We start from the raw sequence: 16,767 nt of genomic DNA, 5'->3' as shown, positions 1-16,767 counted from the left end.
ATTCAACCTGGACATCAGAATGAGGTCATGAGTGGACCTCTGGTCTGAGGGTAAGCAGCTGTAGACTTTGCCACTGCTTAACTCCCTGATCTTGGGAAAGTTATATAATCTCTCTGAGGCTGTTTCCTTATATGAAAGATGGAAAATTGTCCTAGGTAATGTAAAATCGCCTCCAACATACTCTGTTTATAGATTTTGGTAATTTGCTGCTAATCATGTCTTTATGGTGAGGAATCATCCTCGTACCAAAAATACATCCCATTTCTTTAAGAGAATTTAAATGACCTCTACCATCTTGCATTCATGGCCTTTGTATGTGTGTTGAGTGAGTGTGTGTGTATAGTATTTGACGTTTTTTATTATACATGATTTTTTCCTTTAAGACAATGGGCAATTGTATTTCTATTAATTTTCAAGTTAATGACTTCTTGCATTTTATGTTTGGGGGTTTTACTATTGTCTGAGAACATACATGAATTCTCTTCCGCCTGAGAAAACCAGCTTCTGTTTCTCACTGGCCGAAACCTTCTTCCTAATGAGAGTGTACCTGTTTAGGGCAAGTGTCTATTTGCTGCATTGCCTCCCAGGTGAGGCAAAAGTCTCACCTGCTTCTAGGAGCCATTATGTGATTTTGATACTTATTAATTGGCCAGACAAATATCAATAAGTACCTACCTTCAACTCTGGAAAATTAGAATCATTAAATTTAAAGTTTCTAATTCTTGTAACTTTGAAATTGAATACAGGTATCTCCTTTCAAGATCCCCCAAAATGGCAAGATTTGTAATAAGCTTCAAATGCTGAGAGGCAGATGATGTATGATTTACTCCCAAAATATGCACAATTTTAGTCAATTTATACTTTTAGAATATTGCTATTAGACTAAGAATAAATTTGCATTTCCTAATGCCAACTGAAATAGTGTGTACACAAAAAGAGGCATAATTTCATTTAAGTTGTATGAGGGCTGTCAGGTGGGCATTTTAGAGTTTTTGGCTATTCAGTGAAAAAAACATGTACTGAGCACTAGCCAGGCACTGGAACAGGTTCTGAAGTGTTTCCAGGCAGAAGCAAGTACCAGAAGTCATGGAAGTAGGAAGGATAGTGTTTACCTGAGGGAGGATAGTTCAGTGGTTATCAGACTTGAGCCTTCACTGGAATCACTTGGAGCACTTGTGAAAACACCAATTACTAGGCTCTACTCCTAGAGTTTCTGATTCAGCAGGTCTGGGGTGGGGCCTGAGAATGTGCATTTCTAATGAATTCCCAGTGATGCTGATGCTGCTGGTCTTAGGACCTTGCTTTGAGAACCACTGGAGTAATTTTGTTGGTGAGGCGCAAGTAGAATAGTAGGATATTAAACTGGAAAACCAGACTAGGTTTATATCATGTATAATCCTGAATGTCAGGGTATAGTCATTTATTTAATAATCATTTATTGAGTGCCTACCATGTCCTAGGTTCTGGCTCAAGCCCTACCTCCAGAGAGCCCACAGTCTAATAATAGTGATTCACAGACAGAGCTCGGAATATAGTGAGTGGAGTTTTAAGAAACACGTTGAATCGTATAGTTTTATATTTAAGGAGTAGAAAAAAAATCCCTATTGTTTCTGTAGTATAAAGTACAGAAATGAGGGATATGAGATTTTTACATACTCAAAAGGGGGATATGGGTTAAATGTTGAGAAACACTGGACTAGTAGCATCATGATTCTTCTGAAGGTTTTTGAGAAGGGGAGCGTCTGTTCAGAGATGCGTTTTGGTTTGGTTCATGATAGCATTACAAGGTGGGATTGGAGGGAGGAGACCACTTAGATGATTGCTGTATTGAAGGCTTTAGCCTCCATGCAATGAGTTGGGGTAGAATGGAAGAGATGAGTGAGATTCTAGAGTTGGAATCTTTAGGATTTGACCATTGACTGGTAGGGATTTAGGAAAAAAAGGAAGGTTCACAATGAATAGAAAGTTTCAAACATGGATGACCTAGTAATTTCCATGGTAATAGTCATAAAAATGAGAAACCTGATAATGTGATATATTGAGGAAAGGCGATGAATTTAGCTTGGAGCATTTCGAGTTTCGAGTGCTGGTTGGACATCCACAGATGACTGAGAATTAAAGAGGTCTTGCTCCAGACCGTTTCCGTAGGGAATCTTATCCACACCGAGTCCTGCTGCTCCGGATACTTTTTCTCTGCCTTCTCAGGTTTATACTTAAATGTATATCTTGGAGTGGGCTTTTAAGAAACAAGTCATTGCCAACCTTGGACCCCTTTATCATCCCTCTATTTTAGTAACTATCTGGAAAGAAAATTTTGCCTTTATTGTTTAAACTGAAGTGGTGAAATGAAAACTTGAGAGCAGGTGAGAGGGGCATGTCCACTGTAGCAACCTGTGGAGTTTTATGTGATTCTAGGGCTTTTGTGGCATGTTCTAAATGACTGTCCACCTCACTGTGTTCAGTTCATTTGAACCCTTTTCAGGTTTTAAGAATAATATGTAATTAACTATGAACAGCTAGAAAGGAGCATATTTAATGCAGCTGTGCAGGGAGCTGGTCCCCTACCTATAGACTTAATTGAGAAATCCTTGTGCAATTTGGGCATTTGATTTTAATCAAATAAATCAAAAGCTCTCTACCCTTCTCCTCTTCTCTCCTCAATTCAGAAGGCAGCGGTGCAGTTCTGGATATGTAATCAAATGTGGTTTGTCAGTTGCTTGGCTAGTTTACTGGAAAGGGATTGACATTAAATCTGATCTGTTTACCATCAGTCTTGATAATTTGCTAAAGAGTCGAGAGCACACTGATGAAATTCACAGATGAACGAACTGGGAGATCCCATCAGGAAGAAACAAGAAATTAACTTTAAGGGTCCTAGAGAGATTGGAAATGGGCAGGAAGTAGCCAAGTGAAAATCAGCTTGGAAAAATGTATATAATCCATCTGGGAAAAAAAGCACAGGCTATACATGGCTGAGAGTCAAGAGAAGAGATACAACTACTGGGAATACTGCCTTAGAAAACAGATATTACAAACGATCTCCAAGTTTTTGCATAGTGATAACCTTAAAAGTCTGTGTATTACTGGTTTTGGGGAGGCTTTTTCACCAACTTGAAACCTTCCACTGATGTTAGATATACTCAGATAAAAATAGTGTGTAGAGATGAATATGAAAACATTTCATTATAGTAGTAGTTGTGTCAGGACTACTACTTGATCTGTCTACTCGGTTAGTTTAAGTATGAAAACAACTACTTGTCTAGGACACCCAAACTCTTTCTCCAGCAAGTCAATCTGTTATGAGAGAGTCAGTCCCTCTCCTATTCCTGATCACTTAGCTACTTCAGAACTAGCCATAAGGCCAAAGGAAGAAAACACACAAAACCTAAGATTTGGTTTCTCTTCCATCCATGGTAATCTGCCTAATTTCCTAAGAAAAAGACTCAAAACGCTATGTCTAATTTTTTAAATCGCTCAGTATCTTCCTTTTGGGGAAGTTCTCGATCTCCTACTTCTAATACAGAGACGGAGGGCCTGTTGTCAGGGAGTCAGGCAGTTAGGATAGTGCTTTTGGTCTTTTGTTTGTAAAATTGTGTGTCGGCTTGCCGTGTTCAGTAATGTACTCAGTCATTTATTGTCACCCAACATTTATTATCGCCTATAATGTAACAGTCACCAATGAACTAATTCCCAAAAGGAAGCTCCCACTCTCAGGCTAGGGTCATTGCAGCATCCAACAAAGATGTGTGATGAGAATGGAGAGCAGCCGTGGCCCTGGAGGAAGGTCACCAGGGCTCTGTTGCATAGTAACTGATGAGCTCCCAAAAATAAGGGCCAGGTCAGCAAAATGACAGAGACACAGTGACAAGAGGAAACAGCAGAGGTGAGCTGAATATTAAAACAAACCACCACCAAAATGTGACTCTTTCAGAAGTCTCAAGAACATACTCATGAAAATAAGTGTCACACATCCAAGAGAGTTGTGAGTAGTTAGTCCTTGCTCTCCAGGGATAATTAAAAGAGGAAACTTAATGCAAAATTCATATAATCATCTAATCAGAGTAATACTGTACATAATCATGCTTAATAAATATTCAGTTGTGTAATCGGAAATGGAATACTTCTCTAGAAATTATTTCAGAGGTGCAGTATAGTTTTACTGGAAAGTCCAAAATATATTTCGTTAAATACAGCATTCTTCCAAGCACAATCCTATGCTGCTACCCCAGTCTCTTATTTCCGAGTCTGTGCTGTTCAGATTGTTGGTCAAAGAACATTTTATTTTTTATGACACCATAATAGTCATTTCCTGTCTTACAGGTTGGTCAGACAGGCTTCTCCCGTTTACTAAAAAGTATCTTTATAAACTAACAGGTCCCAGACCACCCGAATTCTTGCAAAACAACACAAATTTTTGCATGTGGCAAGATGCACAGAGTTCTATTTACTCAATAATTTTAAACTTAAAATTAAGAAAAGTAGTTTCATTGAGCCAGAGACAACTCTGAAAACTTTCACTTCACCTTAAACCGGTAATAACTACAGTTGAAAGATTGTTTGAGATAGCCTAAGAAAGTGAAATTACAGACTCTTTGTATTGTATAAACTGTAAAATGTGCATTATAAGAGCATCTTAATGAATGTCATATATTTGCAGACCCAGACGTTTGTCCTATTCTCTCTTTCACTACCTGTAGATTTGGGTCGCTTAAATTTATGTATATACAGATATTATTTTTGTGATTATCCGATAGCTTCAGAAATTTTAATTAAAATTTTATCAGTAAAATTGTTTTCACATGCAGTGTACCTAATTATATTCAAAACAGGTGTTATCTTACTTTTTTGTAGACTGTGTCCTCTATGCTTATATGTTAGCATGTAACCCCCTGGTTAAAGCCATTTTTATGCTGACACATGTAGACATCTGGAATTGAACTATATGACTGAATTATTGATATTTGGTTATCTACATGGTTAATTCCTGATGATTATGACTTAGGAATCAGTGTACTAGAAAATTTTAAGTCAGTTTGGTTTATCATGTTGAAATTTGGGTTATCACTTTAACAATCTAACTCCAGTTATGATCTCACTATCAGCACTCCTCTGTTAATTGAGAGTCTCATTTCGGAATAAAGGTAAACACTGCTGTAATTTTCTGTTTCACTTACCTGAAAAGTGGATACTGAAGAATAGGTAATAGGAGATTGGACTTTTCTCTTCCTAATTATCTGTTATGTCTTTTAAAACATATGTGTATTTAATCTGCTTGTTGACTCCCCGCACGTAAAACCAGGTGACGGTGTCAGCACACTTGTTACCATCCGTTGTGGTTGGGCCTGGCCCTCTGCCTTGACCGTTCCTTCAATCCTGCCCCATCCATATAATCCACTTCACTGTCATTCTCACAAAAGTGCTTCTCATCCAAAGTGTTAGACTGCCCTCAGACTTCATTTAAGAATCTCATTCTTTGCTTTAAATTAAAGAAATGAACAGAAAAAAAGAAACTAAAAGGAAAGAAACAGAAGAATTTAAGGCGCCTTATTATCTGGTGAGTCCTCATTATTTTATGTCAACATTATGAAATTTCATTCATGTTAGATCTATATAAACAAATTATTAATTTATAATATTTTGTTTTTAGGGAACAGCCCTAGTTTTTCAAATTCTGGCAAGTATTTTTTTTTCTATAGCTTAACTTTACTTCTTTTAAATGAAAATTTTCTTTCTGACCTGATACTTTTTTGTCTTTTCAGTTTCTAGTACCTCTGTATTACTTCTAGATTTTTCTTAAGTGCCAACTGTGCCATACATCCCACTGTTCTAAGAGCTTCCTCTGACACTGGGGACCGGCATTGCCTGTCCTCCAGGAGACTGAAGTTTGTCAGACAACTTTGAAGCCAACGGATAGGAGAAAAAACAGACAACAGAGCCAATATTGAACAAGGACAAAGATAACGACTATTGTGATACAAAAATCTTAAGGAGTAAGTGTATCACTTCATCCTCACTGTAATGCACATGTGTTATCTTAGTATTGGGTGTGGTCTCTTATGAGGTATTTTGACTAATTAGTTTAACTGTTGCTCCCTGATAATAAATATACTTGCTTAAGAAAAAGGATATAACAAAAATCTGATGTTCTAATGGTTATTTTTTATTTATTCAACATTTTTGAGGTCCTAGTCTATGCCATTTTCTATGTGTTTTGTTCTGGGCATTATGACTTTAATTAGAGTCTAATATATGTTAGTACTTTTACGACTTCCTAGACAAAACACTTTAGAACAGTTTAACTCCATTTCCTTCTCCAGTGTTTTGTGTTATTTTTGTCTTATATTTTAACTCTACAAATATTTAAAATCCTATAAGACATTACAATTACTGTTTTTTGCAGTCAATATTTATTCAGAATTCCTGAAATGACCTTTGTTTGTTGCTACTCATTTTTTTCTGTATTTCCTTTCTTCTGTCTGTTGCTCCTCATTTTCCTTCAACTTGAACTCTCTTTAGTGTTTCTTGTAGTACAGGTCTGAGGCTGACAGATTCTCCCAGTTTTTTGGTCTGAAAACGTCTTCAATTCATCTTCCTTTTTGAAGGATATTTATCACTGTTTATTGAATTCTAGGTTGGCAGTTACTTTCTTTTTGTACTTTAAAGATGTTGGTTCTAGAACTGTATAGTTATTGTTGGTCCCTTTTCAAGGTAATAATGTCTTTTTCCTCTGGCTGCTTTTATGATTTTGCTTCCATCAGGTTCCATCAGGTTATTGCTTCCATCAGGTTAATTATTCAAATCTGAAAGTGTAATTTTCTTTGTATTTATTCTGCTTGGGGTTCATAGAACTTCTTGAGTCTGAGGCTTTAGTTTTCGTCAGTTTTAGGAAGTTCTTAGCCTTTATCTCTCCAAATATGGCTTCTGTCCCATCTCTCTATTCTCTCCTTCAGAGAGACTCCAACTATACATATTTTTGAGGTTTCCGCTGTGCCTCATATGTCTCTTAAGGTTCTTCCTATATTTTCCATCCTTTTTTCTCTGCTTCAGTCTGAATCCTGTGCAATGACAAGCATCGTGTTCAGTAAACCTCTGCCCATCTGGGCCCAATTTGCTCTTAACCCCATATACTGAGTTCTTAATTTCAGCTTTTCTACTTTTTAGTTTAGAAATTCCAAATAATTATTATTATTAGATTCTAAGTCTCTGCTAAAATTCTCCATCTTGTCATCTATTTTCTTGAATATATTTGTCCAGTTCTTTAAAGTCTTTGTCTCCTAACTCAATATCTGCATCACTGTTTTTCTCTTGTTCCTCTCTCTTGATATGCTTGGTAATTTTTTATTGAATTCTGGACATTGTGTATAAAACCTCATAGAAGCTCTGGAAGCTGTTTTCTTCCTCCAAAAGGATTTACTTTTTCTTTGGGCAGCTAGGTAAGAGGCCAATCACTGTAACCCAGTCAGGGATTGAGCTGATGTAATGCTGAGTTTCCATCTTTGTAAAAGCCTTGTCTATTCCTGCTTCGCCGTTATTTTTACAAAGTAACCCTTTAGGGGTCCCAGTTAAAAGCCTGGGGTGTTTACTGGGCCTTGTCTCTTTGGTAGGCTCTGAAGTCCAATTTCTATCTTCCCAGCCCCACAAAACTGCCACAGTTCTGCTCAGCTGGTTAGCTACCCCTTTCTGCTTGGCGTCTCAGCGTCTCATCCTGCACTGAATTGGGCAGATGCCTCAAGAGGAAAAGTGGTGCTGAAACTCAGGTTCACGTTGACCTTCTCTCTGGAATCTCAGACACTCAGGTGCTTTGGTAGCTCTTGACTTCAACAGATAAAATCTCTCCATCTTTTTTAGTTGTTCTTGGCAGGAGAGTTGTTCTGATACAAACTAACCAGTCATAGCCAGAAGCCAGGAATTTAATTTTTAACTATTATTTCCAACAAATCATGATAGCCATATAGATTCCCCTGACCAGAGATACTTCTGGTTTTTTGAAATCAGAATTCCTCTTACTGTCTACTTCTGTAATTGCTGTCTAATGTAATTTCCTCGATTATGAGACAGTTGAGTCTGAAATGGTATGGAAGAATATACACTGGTCAGTAGTTGGTAATGTGGGAAGTGCCCTGTTCTCATAAGCCATACATCTCAAAGTTGAATGCTCCCAGTGTCTTTTATATCTTCTTTTATAACACTTACTACATTATGTTGTAAACATTTGTTTACTTGTCCATCTCCTCTGCTAGACTGGGAGCAGGAACTCTGCTGTATTTACCTTTATATTTTCAGTGACTACCACAGTGTCTGGCATTTAGAAGGTACTCAGCAAATGCTTTGAAAATAAAGGGTTCTTCTAGGTAAGCTTATTTATATGGATGGATAATGTCCATTAAATTCTCATTAGTAGTAGTTTGAATTCAGAAAGGTTTTTTTTTTTCCCCACTGACCTTGCCCCACATTTTGGATGAATACTCTATTTAGAGTTTGATTCTCACGAATTGAATGCATTCAGATTTTCAGGTTCCCTGGGTATTGAGGCAGTGGAAGAGACTAATGACAAAATACAAGGAAGGAAGAGACTGATAACATGGACTTTTTTTTTTTTTTTTGGTGAGGAAGATTAGCCCTGAGCTAACACCCATTGCCAATCCTCCTCCTTTTCCTGAGGAATACTGGCCCTGAGCTAACATCTGTGCCCATCTTCCTCTACTTTATGTGTGGGACACCTGCCATAGCATGGCTTGATAAGTGCTGCATAGGTCTGCGCCCAGGATCCGAACCGTGAACCCTGGGCTGCCAAAGTGGAGCACATGAACCCAACCACTATGCCACCAGGCCATCCTCAACATGGACGTTTTTAAATGGCTGTCAGGAGATTAGTGCTCACCCTTGCCAGCATCATAGAGAAATTTTTTAAGTTGAGAGTTGAATAAAATGTACAACAGGACAAATAAGGAATGCCATACTCTCCTGAAGTCATGATCCATCTAGCCCAGTGCTCTGATTTTGACTCCAACAAACTTCCTTCTGTATCAATACTTCCTTGACTTTTTATTGGCTTACGACATTAAGTGGCATGTGAACACTTAGGTTTTATTTGAATCAGGTATATATTTTTTGTTATATTATTAAAAATTAAAATTATAGTCATGGTAGATAATACTGTACTCAAGTTATTCGGTACAAACGAATACCTGACATACTTTGCTTTTATTCCAGACGACTGGTATCTAAATTCCACTAGATGTATAGTGAGTATATTTCTCTATTTGAAATTAAAGTTGGACTTATTTAAATTAAGGATTTGTTGACTGACGGATATCTTACTCTCTTTCAGGTTCAGATCTTTCTTCATGCTTAGCATTTGAGGTTTCCAATAACTTGAAGCAACAGAGCTGCTAGTAACTGTTGCATGGATGTCTTTTACTGACTTTCATATGCCCCAGAAACATACCATCCCATGTTAAAAGGATAGAAATCCAAAGAATTCTTATCTTTATTCCCTAACATTGCCTATCTCTAGCATATTACTGGTCAATCCTATGTGTTTCCTACCTAACATGCCCAAATCAAAGCCAAATGAAATGTTTTCTCCAGACTTTTCTTACTCCCAATTTTATAAATAAAAAATATATTGCTGAGATTTCAGCTTCTGTTAATGATGGAATAGCTTGATCATCTACAGGTAATGATGAAATCTGGACAATTTGAAAGTATTGGAGAATAACAAGAAGCAGGCAGAAACTGAATAAATGTAACCTTGAAAGACAATGGGTGACATTTGTTTATGGCTTTTTGCCTGAGGGCATTCTCCAGTCTTGGGTCAAGTGCCCAAACAGAAGTTGTCAGACGATGGAATTCGAGGACAAGAGAATATCCAGAAAATGAGAGGGAAAAAATCTAGTAAAAAAATGACTATACATGTGAAGAAATAGGAAAATGTGATACTTACTCAAGGAAAAAAAATCAATAGAAACAGACCCTGAGATGACCCAGATGTCATAATTAGCAGACATTGACTTAAAGCAGCTGTTATAAATACGTGCACGGACCTAAAGGAAGATATACACACAATGAATTCACATAGGGGGAATTCAAGCCAAGAAGTAGAAACTAAAAAAGACCAAATGGAAATTCCAAAGCTGAAAAGTACAATAACTGGAATGGAAAATTTACTGGATGGGCTTAACAGCAGATTGGTGACAGCAGAAGAGTCAGTGAACTGGAAGATCAATAGAAATTATCCAATCTGAAGAACAGAAAGAAAAAAATTAAAGAAAAAACATAGGTGAAAGCAGGAAATAAAAGTAGGGCAGAATTGAAGTGGATGCTCAGTGAGAATAAATTCTAGCAATTAATTTTGCAAAGAAAGAAATTGAAAAATAAACAAAACCTGGATTTTGAATGTCTAGTCCTAGCATTTCTTCCAAGGGTGAGATGGAACATATTATCTGATTGCAAAGCATTATTTTTGTGGGCTTTCATAAGACCATTTCTCTCATGTGGCCATAAGTCTCTTAGCTTTCTATCCTCTTCTTTTTCTCCCTCATTCCTTCCAGTGGCTAATGGCCTTTTCCTTCTGTGTGCTATATTCAGGGGCTGGTTAATTGTGAAATGGGAGACAACTTATGACAGTGGACCAAGGCAAAGGGAGGATGTGGGATAGGTCGTCATATATGGTTCCATTAAGTGGTTTGCCTCTTGATGCATTCTCCTGTTGTATTCCGCTTGCACTGTAATTTTTGAGTTCTTGATATTTCAAATCATAGTGAATCAGTTAGTTAGTTTTAAGCACCAGTCTTTCTTAAGAATCTGAATACAAAATACCAAATGATATTTCAAAATAAGCACGTTTTAATTATTGATCTCTCTAGATGCAATTTTGTTCTTTTGATTAACTTTGTAGGTGTTTCACCAAAACCAACAGCACTTTCAGCAGCAGCCCCCTTCCTGTGGTCCCAGTGGTAGCACCTTATCCTCAGGACAGTTTGGAAATGAAGCCCCTCAGTCGCATGAAGATGCCTGTGTGTCTGGCTTCCACAGTCCCCGATTGCAGCCAGTCACCTGAGGAGAACATCAAGGACGATGTGGCACAAAGACCTGCTCAACATACTTGTTGTCAGGGCAGTAGAAATGAGATCAACCCTGATTGCATGGAAGACACAGCGGAGTTCAACAGAGGTACAGGGAGACATTATAAATCTTAAGTTTCCAGGTAGTCTTCAGTTAACTAAGAACTGTATAAGGGAAGATGATGCTTTCAGAGTGCTGTGTCTCTGATCAACTCACATATTTCTTAGATATTGAGGGGGGGAAGTATTAGATACTTCAAAAAAGTTGACTAGATAAAGGATTCTTTGAAATTCTGTTATTATGCACATCCTTCCTCTCAGGCTGTTAATCCCATTAGATTTTGGAAAATAAATCCACGTAGGCTTTGATTCAGTTTGTACCTGAACAGTAGACTTGCTGGAAGAAGGCATTTTGTGATCATGGGCCTCTTTTTCATTTGAGTTGATTCTGGAGTTGCAGCCTTTCTTTAAGGTGATTATTTTGGGGCTTTTCAGGGGTTTGCTTGAACCCTCAGATGAACTGTATAACTGTTCTTGAGAGCTCAACTTTATTTTAAACCTTTTAAACCTATTGTCTCCCTCAAATTCAAACTAAACATAACTGGTCTCTTGCTTTTGCTCGTTATTCTTTCTTGCTTGCTTAGTGTTTTTAGACTGCTTTGTAAAAATCAGTCTTTATCATTTCATAATGCTCCCAAACCTTTGTGTTTTTCAGGAGACAGCTGTGTCCATTCAGAAACAGAGAGCAAAGTTTTAAGTTGGAATCCTCTTATTTTGCCACCTGTTTCAAAGGACTGTACTGAAAAGACAACATGTTCTCCTCCTGGCATTCCTCTAGACAGCGCTTCAGGGGTCCTTCAGCAACCCCCGGAAACCTGAGGATATGCCAATCACTAGTCATGTTTCCCGGTTCAAGCCAGTAACTGCACAAAGCAGGCCTGGGGATGGACTGTGTGAAGGACATTCATTCAAACCAGAGGAAATCGTTATTTATTTTTTTGTAGTAATCGTGTCATGTGAATGTATCTTAAAATGTGTGCCCTTTTATATTATTTATGCCTTAAAATTTTCCCTCCCTATTCCTTCCTCCTGCTCAGTAGCACACAACCTAATTTTGCATAGTTTTCAATCATCTGAGGACAGTGGGATCATTCCATGTTTTCCAAGAACCTCAGTGACAGTAAGAGCTCCTCTTGCAAGGATCCAGCCTATTGGCTGATTCTGCCAAGAGGGAGTTGCACAGGCCGTTTGAAGTTTTCAGATAGAAAGCTGTCTTTCAATATTGTGTTATCAGACTTTCTGAGAACGTTTTGAAATCAACCACGGTTGTAGCCTGAGTTTATAATAGCAGATCTCTTAGAAATTTTATGAGTGCCTTCCACAAAAGTGATAGTTGACCTGGTGCCTCGGTGTATCTCTCTCTTTGGGCACAAGTTATGTTCAGTTGTCTAGGCACTAATCATAAACAGTGTCATGGACAAGGTTGAGGTGAAGGTCTAGTCGGGTCATTGCAGTATGCAGAAAGGGAGCCAAGGCCAGAGAGAAAAAGAATGCCATCAAGTCCTACTACTTCAAAATTGCTCTAGTTTATAAAATGGTCAGCATGGGGCTCCTTTTGACTGTTTCTAAGAGTAGGAACGAAATAATACTGAAGTGGTGACTTGATGAGAAAGATCCGCGTTTTAAGAAGAAAGGGGAGGGCTCCAGGGAGCACTTCTTGGCAGAAGCTCTCCTGTTAGTGTAGGATTGTGCTCATGGTGCCATACCACCCGAAAAGCGTCATTTTCTAACTTCCAACATGGGCAATACCTGAAGATGTGAGTGTCAGAAAAGACTTAATGTGAAGGGAAAAGGGTATGGTTTGAAATTTCCCGACCTTTTTTTCAGGATGTCGTCATTGTAAACAGGCACCTAGAGCTGTGTTTGGCAGAGCTCATAAGTCAGTTACTGCTGCCTCTGAGTGACACAGACGTTTGCAGCTGCCTTCAGAAGGCTTTTCTTCTCCACATCTAAAAGAAACCACACTATACGTGTATTTAATAACTTGAGTCCAGCTTGAATGGATCACTGCTCTTTTTTGGATTGTGCATCCCCTTTAGGAAAGCAAGAGGAAATGATTCTCTCTATGTAGAGTCAAGCAGTTCCAGCATAAAAGAAAAAATTTTACAAGTTCCCAGAAGTTGCAGTGAAATAGACTAGAATACTATGTTAATCAACTTTCTGTATAAATGCATCAGTATTCCCTTACATATGTCTATATATTTTATAAATAGAACTGGTAGTGAAATGTGCTGTTTAAGCTGGGTCACTATGCAAGAATTACTTTGAGTAGGTTGTAGTAAATATAGTTTCATAGTCAGGTGTTAGGGATGCTGTAGAATCAAGGTCTACGTTCCAGATGTCCATGCCTCTAGTATACTGGATTTATTCTTCATGTTGCTTAGATGCAGTTAGCTCTGGAAGGGGATCGCTGCGTCCTTACTTCTGTGATTAGCAAAGGACAAGGTCCTAGTATGTAGAATATGAAAACATGCCCCGTGTTTGCCAATCAAGTCACAGCGATGCTGTCACAAAGGAAGTTTTAGAAAACTGGGGCATAAATGTTCGTAGGCAGTCATTTTGATTCAGGAAACAGAGGTGTATTAGCATGAGCCTTAGGTCATAAACTGCTTTCAAAGATTGAGTTTGAATGTGGGATTTGTCCACTAGGAAGAGAAAATGACTTTACCTTTAGGGCAATCTCATTGTGGACTGCTTTATTTATATTATTAGTAACGCTGTTTTAAGTGTTATCCCTTTTATTGTATTTTATTTATAAAAAAATGCCTTTATATATTGAGATATATAAATATAAATATATATATATATATATAATTGCCTTTATGTTTAGGAGTTATGAGTTCTCCCTAACCATGAGTTGTTCTCAACTTCTATGCCCTGCACAGTCACCAGAAACAATCCTGCCTAATGTTACTTCACCAGAAAGTCAGAGGACACAGTACAGTGTGGGAGATGGCACTAAACATTTGTGGCGTCACCGCTGTGTACCAGGCACCGTGCTTGGTGCATGTTACTGCTATCACCTCATTAACCCTCACGACAAATCTACAGAGTAGGTGTTGAAGTCCCCTAGTCACACAGTCGCAGAGCATGAATTTGAACCTGGTTTATTGGGAGCAGTTATCTGAGCTCCTTCCATTTTTCTGTACTGCTTTCCAAAAGCACTGTGGTTCGCTTCTTGGGTGGGCCAGTCCAGTTCTGTATGCTCGTGTCCGCCCTGCTGTGTGACTCCTCTGACGCACTAACTCTACAACTGGAGAAAGTGCCCTCTGTCCTACGTGGACAGAGCTCCGTGCTGATTGCTGGGTCTTCCCGGAGTCCACACTGCTCTCCGTGACCCCCTCACCACCACCCCCGCCCGGGAATTTGATCTTCTCTCGGCTTAGTGATCGCATAGTTGGTCAGGCCCCTTCATGTTCCTTCTCCTCTTAGAATGCTCTGTGATTGTTTAGCCTGGAGCTTCCCCCACTCCTGTTCTATCATTTCACTCTCTCTTTTTTGTCCTCCTTTGGGTTATGCACTGACAGTCTGGTGATAGGTGCTGTACAGGATGTAAGTTAAGTTGCAATGTTGTATACCTTTTGAAGTGGTCTTTTAAAACAGCCTTTCTTTCTGGGTTTTGTTTTTGTGGAATGAGTCTACGAAGGCCGATACATCCATATTAGGCTGATCACGTTGCAAATCTTACTCCAGCTGTAGTACTGCCAAGAAGTTAATTTTGTCACTGAATTTCACCTGTGTTGCTCTCTTAAAGCAATAACTTTGAGATGCATGTTTTTGTATCATATTGAAAAGCATGTTTTGTTTTCCTTAAAGTTGTAATATTATGTTTTGAAATTGTACATATTTTAAATGCTCTAGCTTTGACAGGTTTTAGTGGTTCGTATGATTTTATATTAAAAGAGAATGCTGCTTTCATGTGGAGTAGCACGTGAAGATGGGGAGATGGGCGTCCTCAGATACTCCTTGTTTGTCTAGAGCTGCTTGTAGCTTGAGACGAGGGTGGGTGTATGTGTTACTCTGAAATTCTTTGGAACCTCCACCCCTGTTGTCCTCTGAAAATCCCCTGTGCGTGCCCAAGAGCCAAGTGAGTTAATTTCTCCTGTTCCGCCTGCAGAGATCCAAGCCCCGAAGGAACAGGATCTGGGACAGATGTTTTATGGGGAGGCTGGGAAAAAGCCTAAGCCAATGAGCTGTGTGGAAGCAGGCAGACCCCCTTAGGGATTCTTCCAGGATTTCTTTGGCTGGGAGGGAGGCGTGAGGAGCGTGGGGAGGAGTGGTTGCTTCTGGCACATCATCTATTTTCATCGTTATCCTGGAGCAGCATCTGTATGAACTCCAGGGTAGAAATTTAGCCTCCTCAGGTTAAAGAGCACTGCAGACCCACCAAAGAAGCAGCTTTGTTTTCCTGCCCTAGAAAATCAAAGGGTATGGGCTGCTCTGACCAGAAAGCCAACAGGGTCCTTTTCATGGGGTGGAGAGAGGGGGCCTTGTTATATTTTATTCCCCATATTTAAATAAGCCTTCATTAAACCTCAGCCCCAGTCCTGAGAGCTTTGAGGGAACCTGAAACCCCTTTTCTAATAAAGTCTAAATCTGTGAGAACCTAAGAAGCAACTTAAGTCTCTGTCAGCTTTGCGTCTCCTCTCAGGCGCCACTCTCCTTATTCCTGGCAGGAGCATCCCTTGGCTCTCTCGCTGTTTCTTCTCATCAGAGTCCCCTGCGGAGGCAGCTCTGCGTCCTGACTCTTCTCGTCAGTTGAACAAGCGTTCATCTGTGTTTTACCCAGCTTTCAGACACATGCTTGGAGCCAGTGAGTCATGCTGGCAGCTGACAGAGTATGACTTGGGAACAGCCCCGTCCCCTGTCAGCCAGCTCCCCTGGGCCTGGTGGCAAGAAGCTGCGTCTGGAACACCTCTGCTCTGCCTTGTTGCAACAGGCTCCTGGAGTCTGGTGCACCGTGCGTCCCTTTGACCAGTGCAGACCCACCGAAGGTAGAAGAGGGACAGAGACCCTGGGATCAGCACCTGGTTCTGCTACCAGCTCTGATTAAGCTGGTCCTAGAATAGAAGTGCGTTCTTGGGGAAGGCATTTGAGATTTGGAAAGCAAAGAACTAGAAGAGCACATCACTTGCTCCAGTTGAATGAGGGGAACACGTGCTGACATATCTTGCTTCCCATCTCCTAGCTTCCTGCCAGGAGGAAAACCTGGGTCCCAGCTGAACCAGGGGTCAGCCTATCCCTGTGGGAGCTGGAATTGAAATAACTCTGCTATTGAGAGCATCAGGTATGATTTATTTAGGAATTGCTCAATTCACGGGCTTTGTCTGGAAGTGGCTAACTTGCTCATGCTGCTAGAGCACCAGGCGCTATTTCCAGTCTCGTCGTTTTCACTGGCCCTCGGACACCTGGCCAGTCTTGTCTCCAGTGGTGTGGCTCCCTCGTCCCCCACCTCTGTCTTCTACGAGCTGGGCCAGGACTTCTCTTGTAGCCGAGTCATTTAGAGGCACTGCAGCTGAGCCTTGCCCTGGTCGTAGAGGCTGGGTATAAAGTGGGGAAGGGTTCTTTGGTGTCTCACCTACCTTGGTTTTAAGACCAAGTGTGACAGAGGGGATCCTTCTCTTCCCCAGTCTGTCTCCCT

General features: G+C 39.7%; 1 protein-coding gene across 11 annotated transcripts in view; it reads left to right on the top strand.

Moving 5' to 3' along the window:
* The window catches only part of CDON (cell adhesion associated, oncogene regulated), a 92,857-nt gene extending 77,813 nt beyond the window's left edge, over positions 1 to 15,044 (top strand). For 3 of the 11 annotated variants that reach the window (XM_087433896.1, XM_087433895.1, XM_004438443.3), the window contains 2 exons: positions 10,901 to 11,175; positions 11,782 to 15,044. In XM_087433896.1, coding sequence (XP_087290022.1) covers positions 10,901 to 11,175; positions 11,782 to 11,945 — 439 coding nt within the window. In that variant the 3' untranslated portion in view covers positions 11,946 to 15,044. Of the gene's footprint in view, positions 1 to 5,489; positions 5,555 to 5,647; positions 5,675 to 5,759; positions 9,636 to 10,900; positions 11,176 to 11,781 lie in introns of those variants that run through there. The other 8 variants (XR_015552758.1, XR_015552756.1, XR_015552754.1 and 5 more) reach the window with 8 other exon arrangements.
* Positions 15,045 to 16,767: the final 1,723 nt, after the last annotated feature.

This window comes from Ceratotherium simum, chromosome 7 (genome assembly GCF_057802395.1).
Source record: "Ceratotherium simum simum isolate JZ-2026a chromosome 7, ASM5780239v1, whole genome shotgun sequence".
NCBI classification, from domain to species: Eukaryota; Metazoa; Chordata; class Mammalia; order Perissodactyla; family Rhinocerotidae; genus Ceratotherium; species Ceratotherium simum.
Note: the sequence above shows the minus strand (reverse complement) of the source record. Positions and strands in the feature narration are given on the sequence as shown.